Here is a 22,608-nt window from a genome sequence, read left to right on the forward strand (position 1 = left end):
ATCCAACGTGCACTCACTCGACAACAAAATGGACGAGCTGACCCTGATGAGAAACATTAACAGAGACTTTTTCTCATCTTGTGTTTTATGCAGCATTGAAACAAGTTAAAGTGGGCGTTATCAAAATACCTCAGACACCACTCCCTTATTTTAACACTTAGAGAGGTTATTTTTTAATGTGAAGTAAAATCTTATTAAACGTTAATGTGAATGTATTAAACATTCATAATAATATTAATTGTGAATATACTGCTAGATTAACATTAATTTCAACAATTACTAATCCGGAGTAATATAAGATCTGAAAGAAATAAAACATTTGTTTTGATTAATTAACTAATCATTTAATCACTTTAGATAGAACAGGAGTGTTCGCTTTAGTTTTTGAGCAGCGTATAGAAAGACTTATTTCATGCAAAGCCAGATATTTTAAGCCTATATTTATTATAATAGTGATGATTGTGGCTTACAGCTGATTAAAACCCCAAATTCTGAGTCTCAGAAAATTAGAGCATTGTGAAAAGGTTCAATAATCTAGACTCAAAGTGTCACACTCTAATCAGATAATTAAACCTAAACACCTGCAAAGGGGTCTTGAGTCTTTACATGGTCTCTCAGTCTAATTTCAATTTCTGACATAAATGGACTTTTGTACGATTTCGAGTTTCACCTGTATTTCAACTGTTAACTACATGTATTTAACAAAAGCTCAGTAGAGGCAATAGCCACCCTCTACAGGCCTCAGAAAAAACTGTCATGTTATTTTCAAAAGCAGAAGCAGTGATTTCATGATTCAACAGCAAAAAAACATGATCCTGTCGCCACCACTAGCTTGGCCTGGTTGTTCCTAGTCATATCAGAACTTCTCGTGCTGACTGCCTGAATAGGCTCAGAAAAATAGGATTAAAAGGTATAACTTAAAATACACTACTGTCTTCCTTTCTACGTTGCAAAATCACATGGAAAGTAAACACTAAGAGAAACAGCATTAAACTCATGCAGGTTGTTGGGCTGCTTAGATTTGTCATAGAAGCTTTCTAGTAAATTGTACAGAATTAATTTGTTTATCTTTAGTTGTTTTTATTTTTTACTTTTGTTTCAATTAAATAAATTATCATTACTGTAATTTTAAAAAAAATATTTTTTCGTATGCATATTTGATGTTTTATAAGTGTTCCTTAAATGGCCTGCTGTATTTTGTCCTAACTGTTAATTCACTGCATCAGTTGTTGTTAACCCTAAGTGTAAAAGTATTTGAGTGCTCAAAAATGTGTTAGAGGACAGCAATATATATATATATATATATATATATATATATATATATATATATAATCATTTTTTATTATCATTTTCATGCATTAATCAATTTAGAACAATGTTTGTAATATTGAGTTTGACCCTTAAAGTTACAACATCATCATTTCATTATGTTGGCATCACAGGAATCAGGTTGAAATATTTGAAAAGTAACAATAAGTCTAACAGAGTTTCTAAACCAGGGGTAGAAAAACGTGTAGATCAGTGGGTTTATGCAAGAGTTACAAAAAAGCAGCCAAAGTCCAAAATCTGATATTTCTTTACCAAATGGATAATCCTGGCCAGCAAGAACACTATAAAAATAAGGACAGAAGCATATTAGAAACACCAGCACAACAACACCGAGAGCTGTAGCTGCTTTTCTCTCTGACTTCTTAGCAGTTACAGGAACTGAACCCTGCAGAGTGACGGATGCAACATGAGACCTCAGGGCTCGAGCCTGAGACACCGCCACCACAAATACTCTCATGTACAGAATGGTGATGAGCATTATGGGGCCAAAAAAAGTAATTACTAAATCAAAAGCCTGTATCATGAAATCAACTAAAAGTACACACTCACCAACACAGGAGTTATATCTGTCAGGATCCTTAAAAAAATCAGTCAGAATCACCCCAGTATAGAAGACAGAACAAGCCCAGCATGCACACACACAGATTTTGATTCTACTGTTAGTGACTTTGGTTTGGTAATGCAGAGGGTCACAGATGGCCACATATCGGTCAGCTGATATGAGCACCATGTTCCCGACCGAGGCAGAGGTAAAAATAAAGCAGTTGTATTTAACAACTACACACATGAAGTTTCCAAAATACCAACATCCTCCCAACAATGTGATTTGAAAAGGCATCAGCAGCTGTCCAACAAGCAGGTCTGAGACAGCCAGAGACAAGAGAAGGAGGTTGGTCGGTGTGTGGAGCTGCCTGGGAGGAGAGAAAAGCAACACTGAAGACAAAATGAGAAAACGTCAGACCAAATGTCATCTACAACATCTCAAATGTATCCAATAACTGAGACTCGGATTGCTCTGCTGCATTAGTTTTGAATTATGCTGAAACCCCTTACTTTGGGTTAAAAGTCAAATTTATTATTGAGCATGCTGATAAAAACACTGTGGTACTAGTCCTACTGTAAATCAACATTATAACATATAATTCATATTGTATTCACTAATTGATCAAATAAATCTTTTTGGAAACCACAGGAAATGCACTGCATAGTAAACTATTAACATTTAAATGCATTATTTCAGTTTATCTTTATGCCTGAAGTGGGAGATGGAGATGATGACCAGCAGGTTGAGAGTTATGGTCACAAACGAGATGCAGGACAGCAGCACATAAATGAAAATGTTCTCAGAATGAAGCTGCATGGATTTCTTGCAGGACGTGTTAATGAGTTTTGGAAAACAGAGTTCATCTTTATCCAAAAACTCCATGATCAGCTGATCAGAGCCCGTTGAGCTCTGGTGGATCTCTGTCCAAAGTTGTCATTAATGAAGCTGGCTGATCTCACTCCTCCCTCTTAAAAAATAAACTACGGTGTAATCATCTGAGACACTAACCTGTAGTCAGACCTGGAGGTGGGACTATCTCGTGCTTCACTCTTGGGGCTGATTTGAGCTAAAAGCAGAAATAGTACTACAGGAAGTACTACCTCCATGTTGGCCAACTTATGGAGGACCTCTTACCATGCCAGTTTTGCCCACAGATCAGTTTTGCTTTTCAGTTGGCAGTCCGGTAGGCCCTTTATGTTGGGAAAGCCAGGAAATTGAAAAGCTGTAAAAAGATGATCAACTGGCGGACAACTTGGAAGAGACAGGACAAGCCTTGTCAACACAAGTGACGGTGAACTAAAAACATTTGGTAGAGGTTCCAGATGAAAGCCTGTCAGGTTGCATGTGTCAGGATCATTGCTACTCAGAGTAGTTTTCATTTTACCACAGTTAGTTAATTCATTTACACATCAGTGATTACACTTCATCACTTTTATTTACTCAATTTTTCTTCAATGACACCATTCAAATAATCTACATACACATAGTTCCTTTAATTTTTTTACCATCTGACATCATTGTATGGGTCAATTGCTTGTGTGCTGCCAACGCTGTCATAAGCCTCCAGATGAACTGTTAACCTGATGCCATCCACATCTATCTACTGCCATGGGCTTCATCTCCTGGATTATCTTGGCATATTCTGGATTATTCTCTGGGATTCCTGCATTCCTGCATCTCCTCCTGGGTTCCTGCATGGACATTGCCGGTGCTTTTGAGGATTCACAGAGCATATCTCCTAATGAAACATCTCCCTCATATTGCCTTGAGACAAGAGTAACTTACAGTTACAATGAATATTTCACAGTATTCTGTTGTGTCTTGAAAGATCAGGATGATAAATTGGAGGAGGCCAAGTTCTTGATTTAAATGAGAGATGTGTACCGGTATTTAAAAACCAGACTTCGACAAAATATGTTGTTCCATCAAGTTGGAAGAATGTTGTTTAACCTGAAGATACAGTAGATAAAGCCTGGTAATGTGGTAATGACTCTGTAGAATCCCAACAAATTTAAAGAGTGATGATTTCATGAATGCATTTATTTCCTTTAGTGAATCAATTCACACCACCCTCCTCACTGGTGTTGTTTAGCATCATCAGAAGTAAGGTCTCTCCTGCTTCACCTACAATCACCCTGATGGATACTGTGAAAACTTCTTGTCTTTCTTTGTGGATACAGTCAATAAGGTTATATCTAGCATCTCTCCTTCAGCCTTATCTCTGCAGATCCCATCAGGCTGCCACTGGGATTGGTCAGGCAGACGTCAAAAATCTTAAACCCCCTGACCCAGGAGCCACGAACACTCAGGCAGACCAAGGCACCGCACTCCACACCAGGTGTGGCAGGGAGAGGGGAGATGAAGATGTATATCATCACAAGAAGTCCCAGGAGAAGGGAGGAGTCAAATGCCCCACCTGACATATACGGTCATACACAGACACAGTCACACACTCCCTTCCTCATGCTCACACATGCACATACAACCAAAGACTTACAAAAATGCATGCCGGACACCCACTCATGCTCCCCATACACACCCTATTCATTCTGGTCCCGATACTGCTGCACATGGGGCACAACTATTACCGGTTCCCAGAGTTCGACCCTTTCTGCTGGGGTGCTGATGAGCAGGCTCCCCCACCCAACGCTGAGCAAAGCAACCCACCACCCCAAACAAGCTTGTTCCAACTTCAAACCGGCCCGTCACTCAAGAAATTTTTGATCCCCTTTCTTTGCCTGAGCTAACCAAAGTAGTTATCTACGAAGACCTCTGCATGCTCCCTGTAAAGAAATTTGGCTGGCTCAGCCATATTTTTAAAGAAAAAAAAATTGACTCAGTTATATTGTAAGGAGAAACTGTCTTTACTCAGTTATATTGTTAAGAAGACTCAAAGGTTGTTTTCATCGATAAACTGACGATAATATCTGTGTGTCTGTGTTTCAGTTCAATGAGGAAACCAGTTTGACAATTAAAAGTTTTAATTCTTCAAATTAAACTAATGATTTTGAAATTGACAAACAGGAAATAACAATCAACATTGGCAACTTTGTGGGACAATCTTTAACAGTTGATATGCTGTTCTTGCTCAAATAGACCTTCTGTCGGTGAATGAAGATTGAGAGTGATATGATGTGATTATGGATGCGTGTGTGTGCAAAGTGTAGTGAGAATTGAACATGAGGTGAGATGGATGCGTGTGTGTATCTGATTTTGCTTCAGGAAGAAACAGGTGTCTGAGTGAAGTGATGGTTTGGATAAACTTAGGTCTTATCAGAGAACTGCATCAAACGCTAAACACCGTGCTCTGTCTCACCGAACTCTTGTGGACCCTCTTTCGGGTCCTCATGTTACATCCCTCAACACCTTACCCTCATCTTTGATTAAAAATGCTTTTCTGTCATGATTGGGGGAAGGTACCTAACCCAGGACATGCAGAGCACAACACTGACCAAAAATGGATAAAAAAAAAGATTTATTTATAAGGGGAAACTTAAGATGCACAGATAATTCTGTGGTTGAAACTGCAACAATCAGCTCAGCGTTGTGGTGGGTGTATGTGTTGGCAGGAGGAGGGAGAGGTAGAGAGCCGGGGAAGCGCAGGAGAGGGAGCAGAGGTGGAGAGAAGCGGGGCGTCCTGGTGGATGGGGCACTGGGTGAGATGAGAGGTGGGTTATGGCGGTGGTGATATGGTCCGTGTGCTGAAGATCCAAAATCCTGGTAGAGGTCAGAATCCAAGGAGGTCGACAGGAATCCTGAGGAAGGGTAAATCCAATATAAGCGCAAACACTACGAATAACATTTATCCTAAGAACCCTAGAGATCACACGAGTGGCTGGTTACTACCAAAACTGAGGCAATCTTCCGGCGTCGAAGTGTGTCCACCATCCACCTTAAATAGGAAGGCACCCCGCTGATTGCTGATCAGGAACAGCTGGGCCACTCCCTCTCCTGGCAAGAGACTCACAGATGGTTATGAGAACAGGAGTACTCACCCCGGCTCATGACACTTTTCAGTCCATCAGTCCCAGTGTGCTCTCCATAATTAATACATCCCTGGTTTCTGGTCAGGTCCCTGCTTATTTCATAGACTTACATAATCCACCCACTTCTTAAAAAAAGATCTTGACCCCACTCTCCATTGCAGCTTCAGACCCATCTCTAAACTTCCGTTCATTTCCAAGATCTTGGACAAAGTTGTGGCTAAACAACTCACAGCTGCTCTTGATGACCATAGATGTAACATCTATGGTCGCTTCCAGTCAGGTTTTCGTAGAGCTCATTCTACTGAAACAGCTCTTCTTAGGGTCTCTAATGACCTTCTGACTCACAGTGATGCAGGGGACTGTTCTGTTCTGGTCCTGCTGGACCTGACTGCAGCCTTTGACACTGTTGACCATCACCTGCTACTGGAGAGGCTGAGAGACTGGGTAGGCCTATCAGGATCTGCTCTGGAGAGGTTCTCCTCTTATCTGTCTGAGTGTTCCTTTTCTGTGGCCGTCTCCAAGTTTCGGTCCTCCTCCACCTCCCCTGTGGTGTCCCACAAGGTTCTGTGCTGGGGCCTCTGCTCTACCTCCTGTATCTGCCCCCTCTCCAGCACATCCTGAGTTTTTTAAAGCACTATCCTACCATCTTTATGCAGATGACATTCAACTGTGCGTCTTCTTTAAGCCCCATGAGATGTCTAATCTGCAGCTGTTGCACACCTGCTTAGAATCCATTAAAACATTTTCCGGGAACTTTCTAACGCTGAATGATGACAAGACTTAAATCCTCATCTTTGCCCCAGTAAAGCTTGTTCCCAAAGTCAGATACTCTTTTGGTCATCTTGTCCAAGAAAAAAACTCCCTGAACCGTCTGCAAGTGGTTTAGAATAAATGTGCTGGTCTCGAACAAATTGTCGAAACCCATTCACATCACCATGCTCCTCCAGATCATTTGCTGCTGTGGCCCCCAGACTCTGGACCTCTCCCCTGAGCCTGAGATCAGTGGACTCCGTGGTCACCTTTAAAAAGCAGCTGAAAACTCACCTGTTCAGAATGGCTTTGGTGTGTCCACCTGTTCATCCTCTACTTCTTCAGTAGCTTCTTTTCATGCTGGTATTTCTGTAAATTCCGTCTTTTCCGGGATTCCGTAATTACTTATTTCTTTATGTTTTCTGTACAGTTTTTTGTTTTTTCCACCATTTTATTAAGATCTTTTTTAAACTAGTTTTTATTTTTATTATTCTTGTGAAGCGCCTTGTGATTATCTTGAGTGGCACAATATACAAAATATCTTCTTCTTTTTCTTCTCACTTTGTTACTGATCATTAGCAAGTCAGACAGATTTAGAAACAACAGAAGAACCTGATTCATGGTCCTTCTCCATTCCCCTCAAACACACACACACACACACACACACACATACGCGCGCGCGCACACACACACACACACACGTGCGCACACACACACACACGCGCGCGCACACACACACACACACACATCTTCAATATCAATAGAATCACTTTGTTGTTAGTGAAAGGATATGAACCTAAGGCTTAAAAGGTTAAAAGACCAGATCTTGATCTGGGACCTCATTGAAAACAACAAAATTATAACACAACACATTTATTTTTGCCCCTATTAGGCGAGAGCTGGGTTCAAAGATCTAAAATTTCTTCTATGTACACAAAAGGTTAAGTTTCCATCAGAGATCATTCAGAGAGAACAAGGTTTTGACTTTCATATTGCATTATGTTTTGAGGAAAAACATGCATCAATACTTGTTCAGGAGATGGTTATTTCATTTAGCAATTATTTTGTGATGCAAAATTAACATTGTGAACAGAAATAACCGAGAAATGTAGCTTCAGTGCACTGTTCTCAGTTTTAAAGTTGTGGGAAATCATTCTGTATGTTGGCATCAGAAGAATAAGGTTGGCATATTTGAAAAGTAATGATGAGTTTAACAGACTTTCTAAACCAGGGGTAGAAAAATGTGTAGATAAGTGGATTTAAACAAGAGTTAAAGTAAAGCAGCCAAATTCCAAAAGCTGAAAATTGTTTACCAAATGGATAATCCTGGCCAGCAAGAACACTATAAAAATAAGGAAAAAAGCATATTAGGAACACCAGCACAACAACACCGAGAGCTGTAGCTGCTTTTCTCTCTGACTTCTTAGCAGTTACAGGAACTGAATCCTGCAGAGTGACAGATGCAATATGAGACCTCATGGCTCGAGCCTGAGACACCGCCACCACAAATACTCTCATGTACAGAATTATGATGACTGTAATGGGACCAATAAAGGTGAATATCAGATCAAACGTTTCTGTTAAGACGTCGAGAGTAACTATGCATTTTCCACTACAGGAGTTATGTGCTTCAGGTTGTTTAAGAAAATGGTTTAGTATCGCACCATTATACAGCACTGACCCAATCCAGCACATACACACACACACTTTAACTCTTTTTTGAGTGATTTTAGAAGGATAACATAGAGGGTCACAGATGGCCACAAACCGATCAACTGATATGAGCACCATGTGTCCTACTGAGGCAGAGGGAATAACAAAAGAGTTGTATTTAAACATTACACACACAAGGTTTCCCAAATACCAACATCCTCCTAACAACATGATTTGAAAGGGCATCAGCAAGAGTCCAACAAGCAGGTCTGAGACAGCCAGAGACAAGAGGAAGAAGTTGGTGGGAGTGTGGAGCTGCCTGGATGGAGAGAAAAACAACACTGAAGACAAAATAAGTAAAACGTATAACAAATGTTAACTACAGCATTCTAAGCAAATCAAACTTTGGGTAACAACGTTTAATCAATATAATTTCTTGGAAAACCAGCAATTGTAATTTAGCATATATAAAATATTCAGCAGAATTGTATCTTTATGCCTGAAGTGGGAGATGGAGATGATGACCAGCAGGTTGAGAGTCACGGTCACAAACGAGATACAGGACAGCAGAACATAAATGAAAATGCTCTCAGAATGAAGCTGCATGGATTTCTTGCAGGAAGTGTTAATGAGTTGTGGAAAACAGAGTTCAGCTCCACCCAAAATCTCCATATCAGAGCCTCATGAGCTCTACCAGCTTTCTGAACAAAGTTGTCTTTAATAAACTTAACTTAAACTCTCCTCCCCTTTAAAACAGATGGTGTCTGTGGGTGAGCCCACTGCTTGATGGGCTGGTCCTGGAGCTGGTTATTTGCTGTATGCAGCAGGTTGGTGCTGAGGGGTTTCTGCCCCTCCCTGAGCTACTACTAGGGGTTGCTCCGGGGTTCTGACTTTTTGGCTTGGTTCTCCTGAACTTGATGGCTTCTTGCTCGGTTTTGGATTGGACTCTTTGGTTTCAAGCTATTTTTATCCCATATCTAGTAAAGTGATTGTGTGTTGGCCTGGGGGCTCCAGGCTTGGTGTCCTTTAGTGGGTTCCTTCTGGCTGAGAGCTGGTACCCTATTGTTCACCAGCTGTCTCTCCTTCTAGGCCATCCAAGTTTAGCAATTGTGCGAAAAACTCATCCCCGTGTCCCTCGGCTGCATATAAAGGATTCCATGACCTTTTGTTAACTTTTCTGTTAGAAGTTCGATGGTTGTGTGTCATAATAAATTATTGCTTCTCTGGCTTCTAGTGTTTATTTTAAGAATGAGGTAATCAAGGGCATAGGAACGAGTTTAATATTGGGGGGACACATTTTGGAAATCTAACAAATCTGTTGTAGGTCAATATATGTTTATGTTTATACATTTAGCAGACATTTTTATCCAAAGCGACTTACAATTTATAACCCATAGGGCATTTTGTGATCTGTGGGGGAAACCGGAGTACCTGTAGGAAACCCACGCATGCATGGGGAGAACACGCAACTCCACGCAGAAAGGCCGCAGCCGAGTTTCGAACCTGCAACCTTCGTGCTGCGAAGCAACAGTGCTAACCACTGCGTGACCATGCAGCCATATATATAGGTCAACCTCACTGAAAAAAATACATTTAATGATTATTTCTGATTCTAACGTTTATCTCTAACTGATTGGGAGGAACGGCCTGCCTGATCTGAACTCAAGTGGTGTTTCATTATTGGACTTCTCTGCAAGCCGCAGTTTGGCCATAACGAACACCATGTTCGAACATAAGGATGCCCATCGGTACACTTGGTACCAGGGCAGCCTAGGTCGCAGGTCGATGATAGACTTTGTAGTCGTATCATCTGGCCTGCGGCCGTATATTTTGGACACCCGAGTGAAGAGAGGAGCCTAGCTGTCAACTGATCACCACCTGGTGGTGAGTTGGATCGGATGGCAGGGGAAGATGCCGCGTGGACCTGGCAGACCTAAACGCATAGTGAGGGTATGCTGGGAACGCCTTGCAGAAGAACCTGTTAAGACGGTCTTCAACTCCCACCTCCGGCAGAGCTTTGACCGCTTCCCGAGAGCAGTGGGGGACATTGACTCCGAGTGGGCCTTGTTCCACTCTGCGATTGTTAAGGCGGCTGTTGCTAGCTGTGGTCGCAAGGTGGCCGGTGCCAGTCATGGTGGCAACCCCCTTACCCACTGGTGGACACCAGAGGTTCAGGGAGCCGTCAGGCTGAAGAAGGGGGCCTACAGGGCGTGGCTGGTCTGTGGGTCTCCGGAGGCAGCAGACAGGTACCGGATAGCCAAGCGGGTTCAGCACTGGCAGTTGCTGAGGCAAAATCTCGGGTGTGGGAGGAGTTTGGTGTGGCCATGGAGAAAGACTGTCGATCGGCTCCAAAGAGGTTCTGGCAAACTGTCCGGCGCCTCAGGAGAGGAAGGCAGCAACTCGCTCACACTGTTTACAGTGGGGATGGGGAGCTGCTGACATCAACTGGGGCTATAGTTCGACGGTGGAAGGAATACTTTGAGGAGCTCCTCAATCCCACCTATGCGCATTCCGAGGAGGAACCAGAGCCGGGAGACCTGGGGATGGACTGTCCAATCTCTGGGGCAGAAGTTGCTGAGGTAGTCAAAAAACTACACAGCGGCAGAGCCCCGGGGGCGGATGAGGTTCATCCTGGGTATCTCAAGGCTATGGATGTTGTAGGGCTGTCATGGTTGACACGTCTCTGCAACATCGCGTGGTCATCGGGGGCAGTTCCTGTGGAGTGGCAGATCGAGGTGGTGGCCCCCATCTTTAAGAAGGGTGACCTGAGGGTGTGTTCCAACTATAGGGGGATCACACTCCTCAGCCTCCCTGGAAAGGTCTAGCAATGTGGTTTTCGTCCTGGCCGTGGAACTGTGGACCAGTTCTATACCCTTGATTTGGAGAAGGCTTATGACCATGTCCCCAGGGGCACCCTGTGGGGGACGCTCCAGGAGTATGGGGTGGGTGGCTTTCTGTTAAGGGCCATTCAGTCCCTTTACCAGAGGAGCGTGAGTTTGGTCCGCATAGCCGGTAGTAAGTCGGACCTGTTCCCAGTGAGGGTTGGACTCCGCCAGGGCTGCCCTTTGTCACCAGTTCTGTTCATTACCTTTATGGACAGAATTTCTAGGCGCAGCCGTGGTGTGGATTGTGTCGAGTTTGGTGGCAGGAGAATCTCATCTCTGCTTTTTGCGGATGATGTGGTCCTCCTAGCTTCATCCAGCTCTGACCTTCAGCTCTTGCTGGGTAGGTCCGTGGCCGAGTGTGAAGCGGCTGGGATGAGGATCAGCACCTCCAAATCTGAGACCATGGTTCTCGACCGGAAAAGGGTAGCTTTCCAACTCTGAGTCGGGGGAGAGGTCCTACCTCAAGTGGAGGAGTTTAAGTATCTCGGGGTCTTGTTCACGAGTGAGGGTAGGAGGGATTGGGAGATCGACAGGCGGATTGGTTCAGCATCTGCAGTGATGCGGACGCTGAGCCGGTCTGTCGTGGTGAAGAGGGAGCTGAGCCAGAAAGCCAGGCTCTCGATTTACCGGTCGATCTACATACCAATCCTCACCTATGGTCATGAGCTTTGGGTAATGACTGAAAGAACGAGATTGCGGATACAAGCGGCCGAAATGAGTTTCCTCCGTAGGGTGGCCGGGCTCAGCCTTAGAGATAGGGTGAGAAGCTCGGACATTCGGGAGGGACTCGGAGTAGAACCGCTGCTCCTCCGGATCGAAAGGAACCAGTTGAGGTGGTTTGGGCACCTGGTCAGTATGCCTCCTGGACGCCTCCCTGGGGAGGTGTTTCGGGCATGTCCTGCCGGCAGGAGGCCCCCGGGTCGACCCAGGACACGTTGGAGAGGTTACATCTCCAGTCTGGTCCGGGAACGCCTTGGGGTCCTGCCGGAGGGGCTGGTGGAGAAGGCCGGGGAGAGGACGGTCTGGAGCTCCCTAGTTGCAATGCTGCCCCCGCGACCCGGACCCAGATAAGCGGAGGAAGACGACGATGACGACGATTATTTCAGATTCTAACGTGTCACTGAGTGTTTCATGCAGGCTGAACATGAACGTAGTCTCCTACAGCTATCTCCTGCATTAGCTTCTGATAGAAGATCTGATGGGGGGGGGGGGGGGGGGGGGGGGGGGCTAAGCACATTGTTCAACTGGGAGGAGACAAAAAGGGAGACCCAAGACACGTTGGAGGCACTAGCCAGGGAACACCATTGGGATTCCCCAGGAAGAGCTGGCCCAAGTGGCCGGGGAGAGGGAAGTCTGAGCATCTTGACATAGATCACTGCCCCTGTGACCCGACTCCGGATAGGTGGCTGACAATGGATAGATGGATGGACAGTGTGTGTGACAACTAGTGGGAGTTTAATTTTAACTTTAAGAAATTTGCTGTGCAGGGCCTGGACTTTCTTTGCATTCATGAAACCTGGATTTCTATGGGAGAATTGAGTGTTTTAGTGAACTTTTACTTGTTGATTGTGCATGTGTTAATTTTCCAAGGTTGTCTGGCCAAGGTGGTAGACACCATGTTATTTTTAAGGTAATTTAAGGTATTTTTAGAGGTAAGAAAGTAATGTTTTAACTGTATACAGCTTATTCCTCCAGATAAACCTTCCACTTTTAAACCATCGACTAGCAGTGCCTACACCACTCTCAGGACAATCCAGACTCTCTTCATGTGTCGTTCCACAGATGCGTCATGACCTACCAAGCACTACCAGAACAAAGGTATCCTTATCGATTTTCAAAAAACTCCTGAACACCCAGCTCTTTAGAGAGCATCTTCTAAACTAGACCCTCCCTGCACACATCCCCCACTCTACTGTCTACTCCTTGTTCACTACCCTTTATGGTTCATTATGCTGCCTCACTGCCACCTAGAACTGACTGATTAGTGTTAGTGGTTAGCCTCAAGGGCAACCTGCTGGTATCATTATCACTTGTAAGTCGCTTTGGACAAAAGCATCTGCTAAATACATACATATAAACATTTTTATTTACCCATTCAACCTGTCACGGCAGTCCCTCACGTTAGGCACACTTGTGTTTTAAATCAGTGTTCCCCAACCCTGGTCCTCAGGGCCAACTGTCCTGCATGTTTTCAGTGTTGCCCTTTCAAGCACCAGTTATTTTTTTCTGCTGCCACACACCTGACTTAAATCAATGAGTGATTATCAGGCATCTGCAGCACGTTATGTCCTCCTGAGTCACTGCAAATAGAAAGAAAGAAAGAAAGAAAGAAAGAAAGAAAGAAAGAAAGAAAGAAAGAAAGAAAGAAAGAAAGAAAGAAAGAAAACGATCTTTCATATAGCACCTTTCAAGATAAAAATCACGAGACGCTTTACAAAAACAACAAAACAAAAGATAAATTATTTATGTATGATTAAAAATATGTTTAAATGAGAAAATATAAAAATTGTGATTAAAAACAAATGTAAGGAAAGGGAGAGAGAAAATTAATAGGAAAGAGGGAATTTAGTGGATCCAGGAAAGGCGGAATAAGAGCAGAATAAAGAAAGGGTGGTGACGAAGGTCACACAAAAGCCAACTTGAACAGGTGAGTTTTCAGCTGCTTTTTGAAGGAGACCACTGAGTCCACTGATCTCAGGCTCAACGGAAGAGAAGTCTAGAGTCTGGGGGCCACAGCAGGTGTGCTATAAATCAGGTGTGCTGAAGCATAGAAATGGAATGCATGTAGGACAGTGGGCCCTGAGGACCAGAGATGGGGAACACTGTTTTAAATTTTACCAAGGCTACAGTTATCTGAGGCCGTGATAGGATATGCTTATAGGGAGCCTAAGTCATGCCCACCTACTTCCGCACCATGGGTCCCCGGAAGAACGGAAAAATGAATGCAAGTCAATGGGGCTAAAAATGCTATTTTCTAATTTCACTTGTTTTGTGGCATGGATTTCACATATGATGTCCGTGAATCTTAAAAACACATGCTGATACCAAGAACATGCTTATTTTTGAACGGGGGGAACGATATTTTAAGCTTTGTGTAGTCCAGGACTACAAATGCGCTTCACGAAAGTGACGTCATCAAACCAGATACGGAGAAAACTGAAAGTAAGTTCAGCAAATTTCTGACAGGAGGAACGAACCACCATAAATCTGGTCATTTGGTAAGTAGCAGCTACTTTGGGGAGAGAAGATTATGTGGCGACGTCACATATGTGACGTGCCAATTTCTAGTTTGTAGTCATGTTAATTACAAACTTTTACAAGCTGATAAATCTCAAAGTACGTGACAGGCATGGTCGAAAAACCCATCATTAGTTTTCATTTAAATTGCAATACAACATATGTGCAATCCAGGGCGTAAGGCAAAGTGGATTAGAAAATAGCGTTTTTAGCCCCATTGACTTGCATTCATTTTCTTCGTTCTTTCGGGGACTTATGAGCCAACCGGAAAGGGAGGAGACTTAGGCTCCCTATTGCCGCTCAGCAGCGATGACCTCACACTTTAGTTTGATTTGGTTTGTAATAAGATTCTGGATTAGATCGCCCCCCTTTTGGGTGAGGATACCAAGACTCAGAGCAGAGCCCTGGCCACAGTCGGACCTGCAGACTGGCCTGCAGGTAGGCTGAAAGAAAAGAAATGGAAGAGGGACAGTCCCCAGGAAGCTGTTACACAAGTGAAGATCAAGTTTTTTCTGATGTGGTGTCATCAGATTCTTATATTTCACGCATCCATTCTGTTCTGGACTTATGAGACTGGTCTATATCCCTCCCACTAATGGATGCTCTGATGATTTCCTTAGTTTTTTGGTAGAAAAAGTTGCAACTATTAGAGCTGCCATTCCTGATTCCCGATCAGTTTGTGTTGCTCTAACACCCCCTCTGGCAAGTGGACATTCAAGCTAGTGTCATCACATGAAATAGAATGACTAGTCTCTCAGATAAACCAATCTAGCTCTTCTTTTGATGTGGTCCAATCAAGTCGTTACAAGGTAGCGTTCTCAACTATTGGTATTGTTTGCTCTAGCAATCATGAATAATAGTTTTTAAACTGCACTTAGACACTGAGGGCTGTGGGTGCAAGTGGGGTGGTGTGGTGGCATCAGCTGGCATAGGCCAGATGATGCCCGCACTGCCCGCTCACCACAGCCATGGAATACACCTCATCAACACTCACTAACACCATATTGGAGCAGGCGGAGGGAGACTAGGGGTCTTAGCACACCTCTGTTGTTGCTTGGCTTCCTGGGGCTGGAGTTTAGGAGGGAGATCTGGCCGTCTGATTGGGGTCTGGGGTGGCGGGTTGCTGTGCTCAGTGTTGGGCGGGGGAGCCTGCTCATCAGCACCCCAGCAGAAAGGGTCGAACTCTTGGAACCGCTAATGGTTGTACCCCATGTGCAGCAGTACCGGGACCAGAGTGAATTGGGTGTGCATGGGGAGCATGAGTGGGTGTCCGGCGTGCATTTTTGTAAGTCTTTGGTTGAATGTGTATGTGTGAGCATGAGGGAGGGAGTGTGTGACTGTGTTTGTGTATGACCGTGTATGTCAGGTGGGGCCTTTGACTCCTCCCTTCTCCTGGGACTTCTTTTTGTGATATAGATCTTCGTCTCCCCTCTCCCTGCCACACCTGGTGTGGAGTGCGGTGTCTTGGTCTGCCTGGGTCGTGGCTCCTGGGTCAGGGAGTTTAAGATTTTTGGCATCTGCCTGACCAGTCCCGGTGGCTGCCTGGTGGGGTCTGGGTCCCTGGGCTCTGCTGGGTCCCCAGCGGGGGTGGTCACCCCTGGGTCCCGGGCTCGGCCGGCTAGGGGGTGGGAGGCTGTGGGCGGGCCTGTGGGCTTGCCACCGATATCTCCCAGGACTCTGCCAGCTGCTGGTTGTGGCCCCCCGGGGCGATCCTCTGCGCCTCTCGAGGGGAGCGGGGGCTTTTCTGGTTGCATTCTCCCTGGAGTTCCTGTGCTCTTGGGCAGCTCCTGGATCTCTGGGACTTGGAGCTCCCTCCATCTCCTGCACATCTTTAGGGGGCAGATCTGTGGCCCCTCACACTCTCTATTGCACGCTCTTATAGAGAAACCTTCCATAAACAAGCAGTGTGTACACACACAGGTGCTCACATGGTGCTCTTATAAGTATGGACTTGAGCATGTTAAACACAGGTCTTAAGGCTATGGTGGGCACTTAATACACTGATTTATTATCGTGTGATTGTTCAGTTAAACAATGTTGATTATATATTTCTTCATCAAGTTAACGCAGTGATAGCTTGATCTTGTATTGTTGTTGTGTCCCTTTTTTTCTTCTCTCTTTCTGCAGGTCTAGAAGCAGATTCTTGTTCATTATTGTTTATTTCTGGGTCAGTCTGGGTTTAGGCCAGGACCTAGCACCAAAACTGCTTGTGGTGTTAAATGAAATGTTCTTAGCTAAAGATATGGGCAGTGTTGTCTTCCTCTTTTTAAAGAACTTAACTGGCTGCCGACATGGTCAATCACAAAATCATCATCAGTTACATCATTGGGTTGGGATTACAGGCCCTGCCCTCCTATGGCTGAAATTATATACTGATAGCAGAAGTGTCTGTGTCTGGGCAAGGGAGACCTCCCTCCACCTGGGAGAAGCTTCAGTGAGGGGTACCACAGGGCTCTCTCTTTGGTCCCCTCCTGTTTTTGATCTGTGTGTTGCCACTTGGGACTATCGTTTGTTGGCATAACTTGAAATGTCAGTTTTATACTGATATGATAAATGACCTGTATAGTGCCTCTTTAGGGTTCTACAACCCCCCAAGGCTCTTCGCAACACAAACAGTCATCCACCCATTCACACACAAATTCCCACATTGGTGGGGTTAAGCTACGTAGCCACAGCTGCCCAGGGGCACATTGACAGAAGCAAGGCTTTCCATACACAGGCACCACCGATCTCTCCGACCACCACAAGCAGGCAAGATGGGTTAAGTGTCTTGCCCAAGGACACAACAGCAGCATTCTCTGGTGGGATCCGAAATCGAACCTGCAACCTTCCGATTACTGGACAAACCGCTCTTTCTCCTGAGCTACTGCTGTCCCATGATGAGCGGTTTCCTGTAGACAAAAGGCTCAAAGCTGAGTGAACACTACCATAATGGATGTTAATGGGTAACAAGATGGCACCTGTGCTTGGCTTAGCCACGATCACCGGCCACCTTTTCAAACATTTCTCCACTAAACTCCTCTTTTCCACCTTGCTCCTGTCTGCGATCCTCTTCGGTAGTGTCCCTGCTACCATCTCTTATGATCGCCAGACTCTTTTGTCCTTCCGTTTGTTCATGATTGCCCAAGGTGCACTGAGGATTTACCTCTGTTAAAATAATCATATGTGTTTTCTTTTATCAGCTTTAATTATGTTTTAAGATTTTACCATTTATGCTGAATAGTTACTGTATTGTTTAAAGTCTCATGAGGAGACTTTAAAAATGTTGTGCTTTGGTTCTGACTTAATGTGACCCAAGGACGTCTGCTGACACATCTGCTGACTCGTGCAACTGCCTGTTGCTCATTGTGTGATTAGAAACACTGAATGCTCATTGTCTGATTAAGAAACACTGAATGCCCTTTGTGTGATTAGAAACTTTCAACAATTACTGAGAAACTGAGAGCTGAATATTTCCCCCATCCTTTAGTTTCGGCTCTCAGGCATGTAACTAGGGAAACGCCCAGCTTGTAATAAAAAGACTTGCTCGGATCTGGATGACAGAGTGGCGAGGGATCATGCTGTGATGTGGAAACCTGCACTGGCACTGACTGTCATTCTCCTCGAGCAAAAAACAGAAATCTGACCTTTGTCTCTCTTTACTTGTGTTTATGGTGTCTTAGGGGTTTTTAACCTAACAACCTCCCTGTTTGTTTACCTGAGTGGTGCGCTAGCCTGGAGCCAAACGATGATTCCAACCAGGACGCCACCAGCGTTGTTTATCTGATCCCAGGAAAACGTCGGAGGAAATGACGTAAACGAGCAGGAATCCAGGTGAGAATAAGACTTCTCTTAAAGAGTGGTTTATCTAGTAAACATTGGTGTGATCTTATAGCTTCTTGTCCTTTGTTTGGAGCCCTGCGCGCCATTTCTGCACTTGCGCCAGGCCGCGTTGCGGTGCGATTTCTCCGTCCAAGTTTTTAAGGTCTGTTTATTCTCATTCTTCAGTGGTTTCTCCTCCTGTTCCCTTCATGAGTGGTTTTTATAAACACCGTGGATCCATCCATCCATCCATTGTCTGAACCCACTTTGTCCATGTAGGGCCGCTGGTGCCTATCTCCAGCGGTCAATGTGCAATCAGGCGGGGTACAGCCTGGACAGAGAGCCAGTCCATCGCAGGGCAACACAGAGACACACAGGACAAACAATCATGCACACACACACACCTAAGGACAATTTAGACAGACCAATTAACCTAACAGTCATGTTTTTGGACTGTGGGAGGAAGCCGGAGCACCCGGATAGAACCCACGCATGCAAAGGGAGAACATGCAAACTCCCAGGCTTTCCCAGGCTGGGAAGCGAACCCAGGACCTTCTTGCTGCAAGGCAATGGCTCTAACCACTGCGCCACAGCGCAGCCACACCGTGGATCTAACCCTGCTAATTTACGTCCACTAACTCCAGCTGTTTCTGTAGTTTCTGATTCCTCTACCTCACTCAGCATGGCTCTGTTAAATACCCGCTCTGTTGACAATAAGTCCTTCCTGCTCAATGATCTAATTCTCTCTATAAACCTGAATTTTCTGTTTCTGACTGAAGTTTGCCAACAAACATCTAAGTATTCTGGTCTGATTGAACTCTGCTCAAGTGGTTATTCTTTCCTTAGCCAGCCCTGGGGTTTTGGTCATGGCGGAGGCCTGGCTGTTGTTTTCAGAGACCATCTTCGATGTAGCTCTACAACCTCTGGTTACTTTACTTCCTTTGAACTGCAGCTGATTAAAGTCGGGCGAAAGGACCTGTTTTACTGTGCTGTGGTCTATCATCCACCTGGTCCAAATGGTTCTTTCCTTCAGGAATTTAGTTACTTTTTATCCTCCGCTGTGAAGCTGTCCAGACTGGTGATTGTTGGTGATTTTAACATTCACATTGATGATCCCTCAAACCACTTTACCATGAATTTCTCCAGCCTCATGGACTCCTTCAGCTTTACCCAGCATGTTTCTGGCCCCACACACACCAGGGGGCACACTCTGGACCTTGTTTTTACCCTGGGTCAAAATGCTGACAATGTTTTTCCTGAGGACATTTACGTTTCAAATCACCATTGCATTTTCTTTAACTTGTCAGTTTCTGCATCCCCACCTCCTGCTCGCCGTCTGGTTAGTTCTCATTTTTCCTAATGAGAGCACAGCTAGCAATTTTTCTGCTGCTTTTGATCCACCCTGTTCTTCTGATAACGACCCAGATTCCTTAACTTCTCACTTTAACGAGCACTGCCTTCCATCCTGGACAACATCTGTCCTGTCAGAACCAGATCAGTTCCCGCAGTAAACCCTACTCCCTGGTTTAATGACAGCCTTCGCAGCCTGAAGCGCCAATGCAGAAAAATTGAGTGTTTGTGGAAGAAAACCCATCTCCACGTCCATCTGCTGCACCTAAAGGATTTTCTATCATCCTTTAACTCTGCAGTCAGAGACGCCAGGGTTTCCTATTTTTCCAACCTGGTGTCCCAGAGCAAAGGGAACCCCAAGGTGCTGTTTAACACCATCAGCATGTCTCACAGTGATGCAGGGGACTGTTCTGTTCTGGTCCTGCTGGACCTGACTTGCAGCCTTTGACACTGTTGACCATCACCTGCTACTGGAGAGGCTGAGAGACTGGGTAGGCCTATCAGGATCTGCTCTGGAGTGGTCCTCCTCTTATCTTTCTTAGCGTTCCTTTTCTGTGGCCGTCTCCAAGTTTAGGTCCTCCACCACCTCCCTTACCCATTGTGTTCCACAAGGTTCTGTGCTGGGGCCGCTGCTCTTCCTCCTCTATCTGTTTCCTCTTCAGCACATCCTGAGCTCCTTCAAAGGAATCTCCCACCATCTTTACGCAGGTGACATCCAACTGTACATCTCCTTTAAGACCATAAGATGTCTAAGCTGCAGCTGTTACATTCCTGCTTAGGCCTGGTTTAAGCTTGACGCATTTACTTTCCACTTGGTGATGTGGCTCGCGGATGGAACACGCTTCACAACTAGCAGCGTTTATGGTTCATGCGGCTTGTCTCTGCGGTGAGCCAATATTCTCCCAAAATGAACGGGGCAGCATGGAGCTCTACGGCATGCATCCAACACGACACCATAGTAGAAGTAAAAATTACTGTTGTTTACAACATGGCATTCCAGCATGTTTTAACAGCGTCCTCATCTTTTCCGACAGTGCGAGCCATTTCTCTCCAAGAATTAGTAACAACATGTTGATCACGGTGATCTTTGAGAGCTGAATCGTACAAATGTCTGTATTTACGAACCTCTGCCATACTAGTTCTTGCCAGTCCACCTTGATTTTCCGCGTCCGACCGTCTGCATGGTTAGAAAATTTCCTAGGTGCATTGTGCAGAAAGTTTGGGCCATGCGGAGGCATGGTGGAGGGACGTGGTTGTTTAAATGACGCAATATTGCCGCGCGGAGCCGTGCAAACCTCGCGGACGCCTCAAGCATAAACCAAGCTTAAGACTCTATTACAGCGGTTCCCAAACTTATTTAGCCGCGCACCCCCTTCTATGTAACGACCATGTCAACGCACCCCCCCCCCCCCCCAGCCCATCAGACGTCAAGCTAAACAGTCACTCGACAGATGGTTAAAAAAATATGATCGAGCTTTTTCCGGAGTCACTGGCTGGAGCGGACCCGACTTTAATACGTCATCCCAAAATAGAAGCTAATATCTCAATTTGACCTGGAATGAAAAATGTTGTTAAAGTTTTTATCACGGAGGCAGCTCTCATTTCTGCCTTCAGTCTGACGGCGCGCCGGAGTTTGCGCAGCGCGCGCGCTCATTGAATCTGCGTGTGTGTGTGTGTGTGTGTGTGTGTGTGTGTGTGTGTGTGTGTGTGTGTGTGTGTGTATGTGTGCGGCACAGCTCCATGAGCCGCTCAAGTCACCGCGTCTCGTTATTCGCGCTATTTAAACCAATGTTGTAAAATTACTTCTGCCCAGCCCGAATGTGCTCACTTGTGCACCCGTGAGCCGTGGTTCCGCTGGAACGCGTCTGACCTCTGACAGACGCACTCTGAACTTCAGATCTTCAGCGCGCTGTTAATAGCCTGAATGTGAATTATTTCCTGATATATTTTGTTACATACACAATGTTCTGTGTGTGAGGTTTACAATGTCAGAACACCTGCATGAGACAGGGTGTTAATTACAATCTACCAGAATGACTCACCACCTTCAGATTCCTCCAACACCATTAAAAATGATCAAATACGGAACATATTGGCGTGCGCAGGCCAGAGTGCTGAAGCTCGGCTCGGCGCATTGTTGTTATGAAGCTAGGGCACATGCGGAGGACACACACACGCACGCACAAAAATACACTTGTTTTAAATTACATTTATTGGGCCCAATTACATTTTCTTAGGCCCACCCACAAATGAGTTTCTGGCTACGCTAATGGTGACATATGACAGACTTCTCTGAGCTCCGCAGCCATTACACTTTTCACCTCGTGCACCCCCTAGCGGCAGACTTAGGGAATCCCTGCTCTACTAAAACCTGGATGGCTGGGAACTTTCTACAGCTGAATGAAGATAAGACTGAGATCCTCATCTGTGCCCCAGACAAGCTGGTTCCCAAAATCAGAAACTCTCTTGGTCAGCTTGCTCAAGGGCGGAAATCCCATTTCAATTTTGGGGGGGACAGTAAACAGTAAAACTTCAGAGAGTAATTTTTGAGGGGGGAGATGAAAAAAATGCTCTCTACATACAACACTGTATGTCCTTATAAGAGACTGACCTGAGTCTCTGTACCTGTGTCTGACAGGCTCTGGCTGCCTGTGCTCAAGTGACTGGACTATGCCTAATGAAACCATTTAGAAACAATTTCATAGTTATTTCATTTCTTTCTTATAGATGTCTTTATCAAAATGCAAGTTTCTACTTACTTGACGTTCTGGAGCATTAAAAAACGACCTGATGTCTGCCGTTTTTCGTTTCTCTAACATTTCAACTGACCTGGTCTGCTGACAGTTGGACAGCAACACACACAGATGGGATATTGTCATAAGAACGGAGCTGGAGGATATTGATTTGAACATCTCCATAAGCATCCTTTCTTTTTGTTTTCATTTCAATAACAAGACTGTGGCCTAAAACGGAATAAGCAATTCAGAATAAAGATTTAAAAGTAGATCGTCAATAGTTGAAGCAACATGTCCTGAAAAGACATGGCTATTAGCTGACCAACAGCTACACGTGT

The 22,608-nt window shown here is 44.9% G+C and overlaps 2 protein-coding genes and 1 long non-coding RNA gene across 3 annotated transcripts; all 3 read right to left on the reverse strand.

Moving 5' to 3' along the window:
* Nucleotides 1-1,417: 1,417 nt before the first annotated feature.
* Nucleotides 1,418-2,755, reverse strand: LOC107390257 (trace amine-associated receptor 13c-like). Its single transcript, XM_015966868.3, has 2 exons — nucleotides 2,583-2,755; nucleotides 1,418-2,240 (listed from the first exon to the last, which is right to left on the reverse strand). The coding sequence occupies exons 1-2, from the start codon at nucleotides 2,753-2,755 to the stop codon at nucleotides 1,418-1,420; spliced, it is 996 nt and encodes a 331-aa protein (XP_015822354.3).
* Nucleotides 2,756-5,338: 2,583 nt separating this feature from the next.
* Nucleotides 5,339-6,004, reverse strand: LOC139070413 (uncharacterized). Its single transcript, XR_011520931.1, has 2 exons — nucleotides 5,720-6,004; nucleotides 5,339-5,628 (listed from the first exon to the last, which is right to left on the reverse strand). It is a non-coding gene; the product is annotated as an uncharacterized lncRNA (long non-coding RNA).
* A 1,739-nt stretch (nucleotides 6,005-7,743) lies between these two features.
* LOC107390246 (trace amine-associated receptor 13c-like) lies at nucleotides 7,744-8,934 on the reverse strand. The gene is made up of 2 exons (XM_015966857.3): nucleotides 8,762-8,934; nucleotides 7,744-8,581 (listed from the first exon to the last, which is right to left on the reverse strand). Exons 1-2 carry the CDS (start codon nucleotides 8,932-8,934, stop codon nucleotides 7,744-7,746), a joined length of 1,011 nt encoding a protein of 336 aa, XP_015822343.3.
* Between the last annotated feature and the right edge of the window lie 13,674 nt (nucleotides 8,935-22,608).

This window comes from Nothobranchius furzeri, chromosome 6, assembly GCF_043380555.1.
Source record: "Nothobranchius furzeri strain GRZ-AD chromosome 6, NfurGRZ-RIMD1, whole genome shotgun sequence".
Lineage (NCBI taxonomy): Eukaryota > Metazoa > Chordata > Actinopteri > Cyprinodontiformes > Nothobranchiidae > Nothobranchius > Nothobranchius furzeri.

What these genes read in the sequence shown, in the direction of transcription:
- LOC107390257 (XM_015966868.3), bottom strand. Translation starts at nt 2,755, where the DNA reads ATGGAGTTTTTGGATAAAGATGAACTCTGTTTTCCAAAACTCATTAAC. An exon ending in ATCTCCATCTCCCACTTCAG is followed by an intron (nt 2,241 to 2,582) that starts GCATAAAGATAA and finishes CTCTCCTCCCAG; the next exon opens with GCAGCTCCACACACCGACCA.
- LOC107390246 (XM_015966857.3), bottom strand. Translation starts at nt 8,934, where the DNA reads ATGGAGATTTTGGGTGGAGCTGAACTCTGTTTTCCACAACTCATTAAC. An exon ending in ATCTCCATCTCCCACTTCAG is followed by an intron (nt 8,582 to 8,761) that starts GCATAAAGATAC and finishes CTCTCCATCCAG; the next exon opens with GCAGCTCCACACTCCCACCA.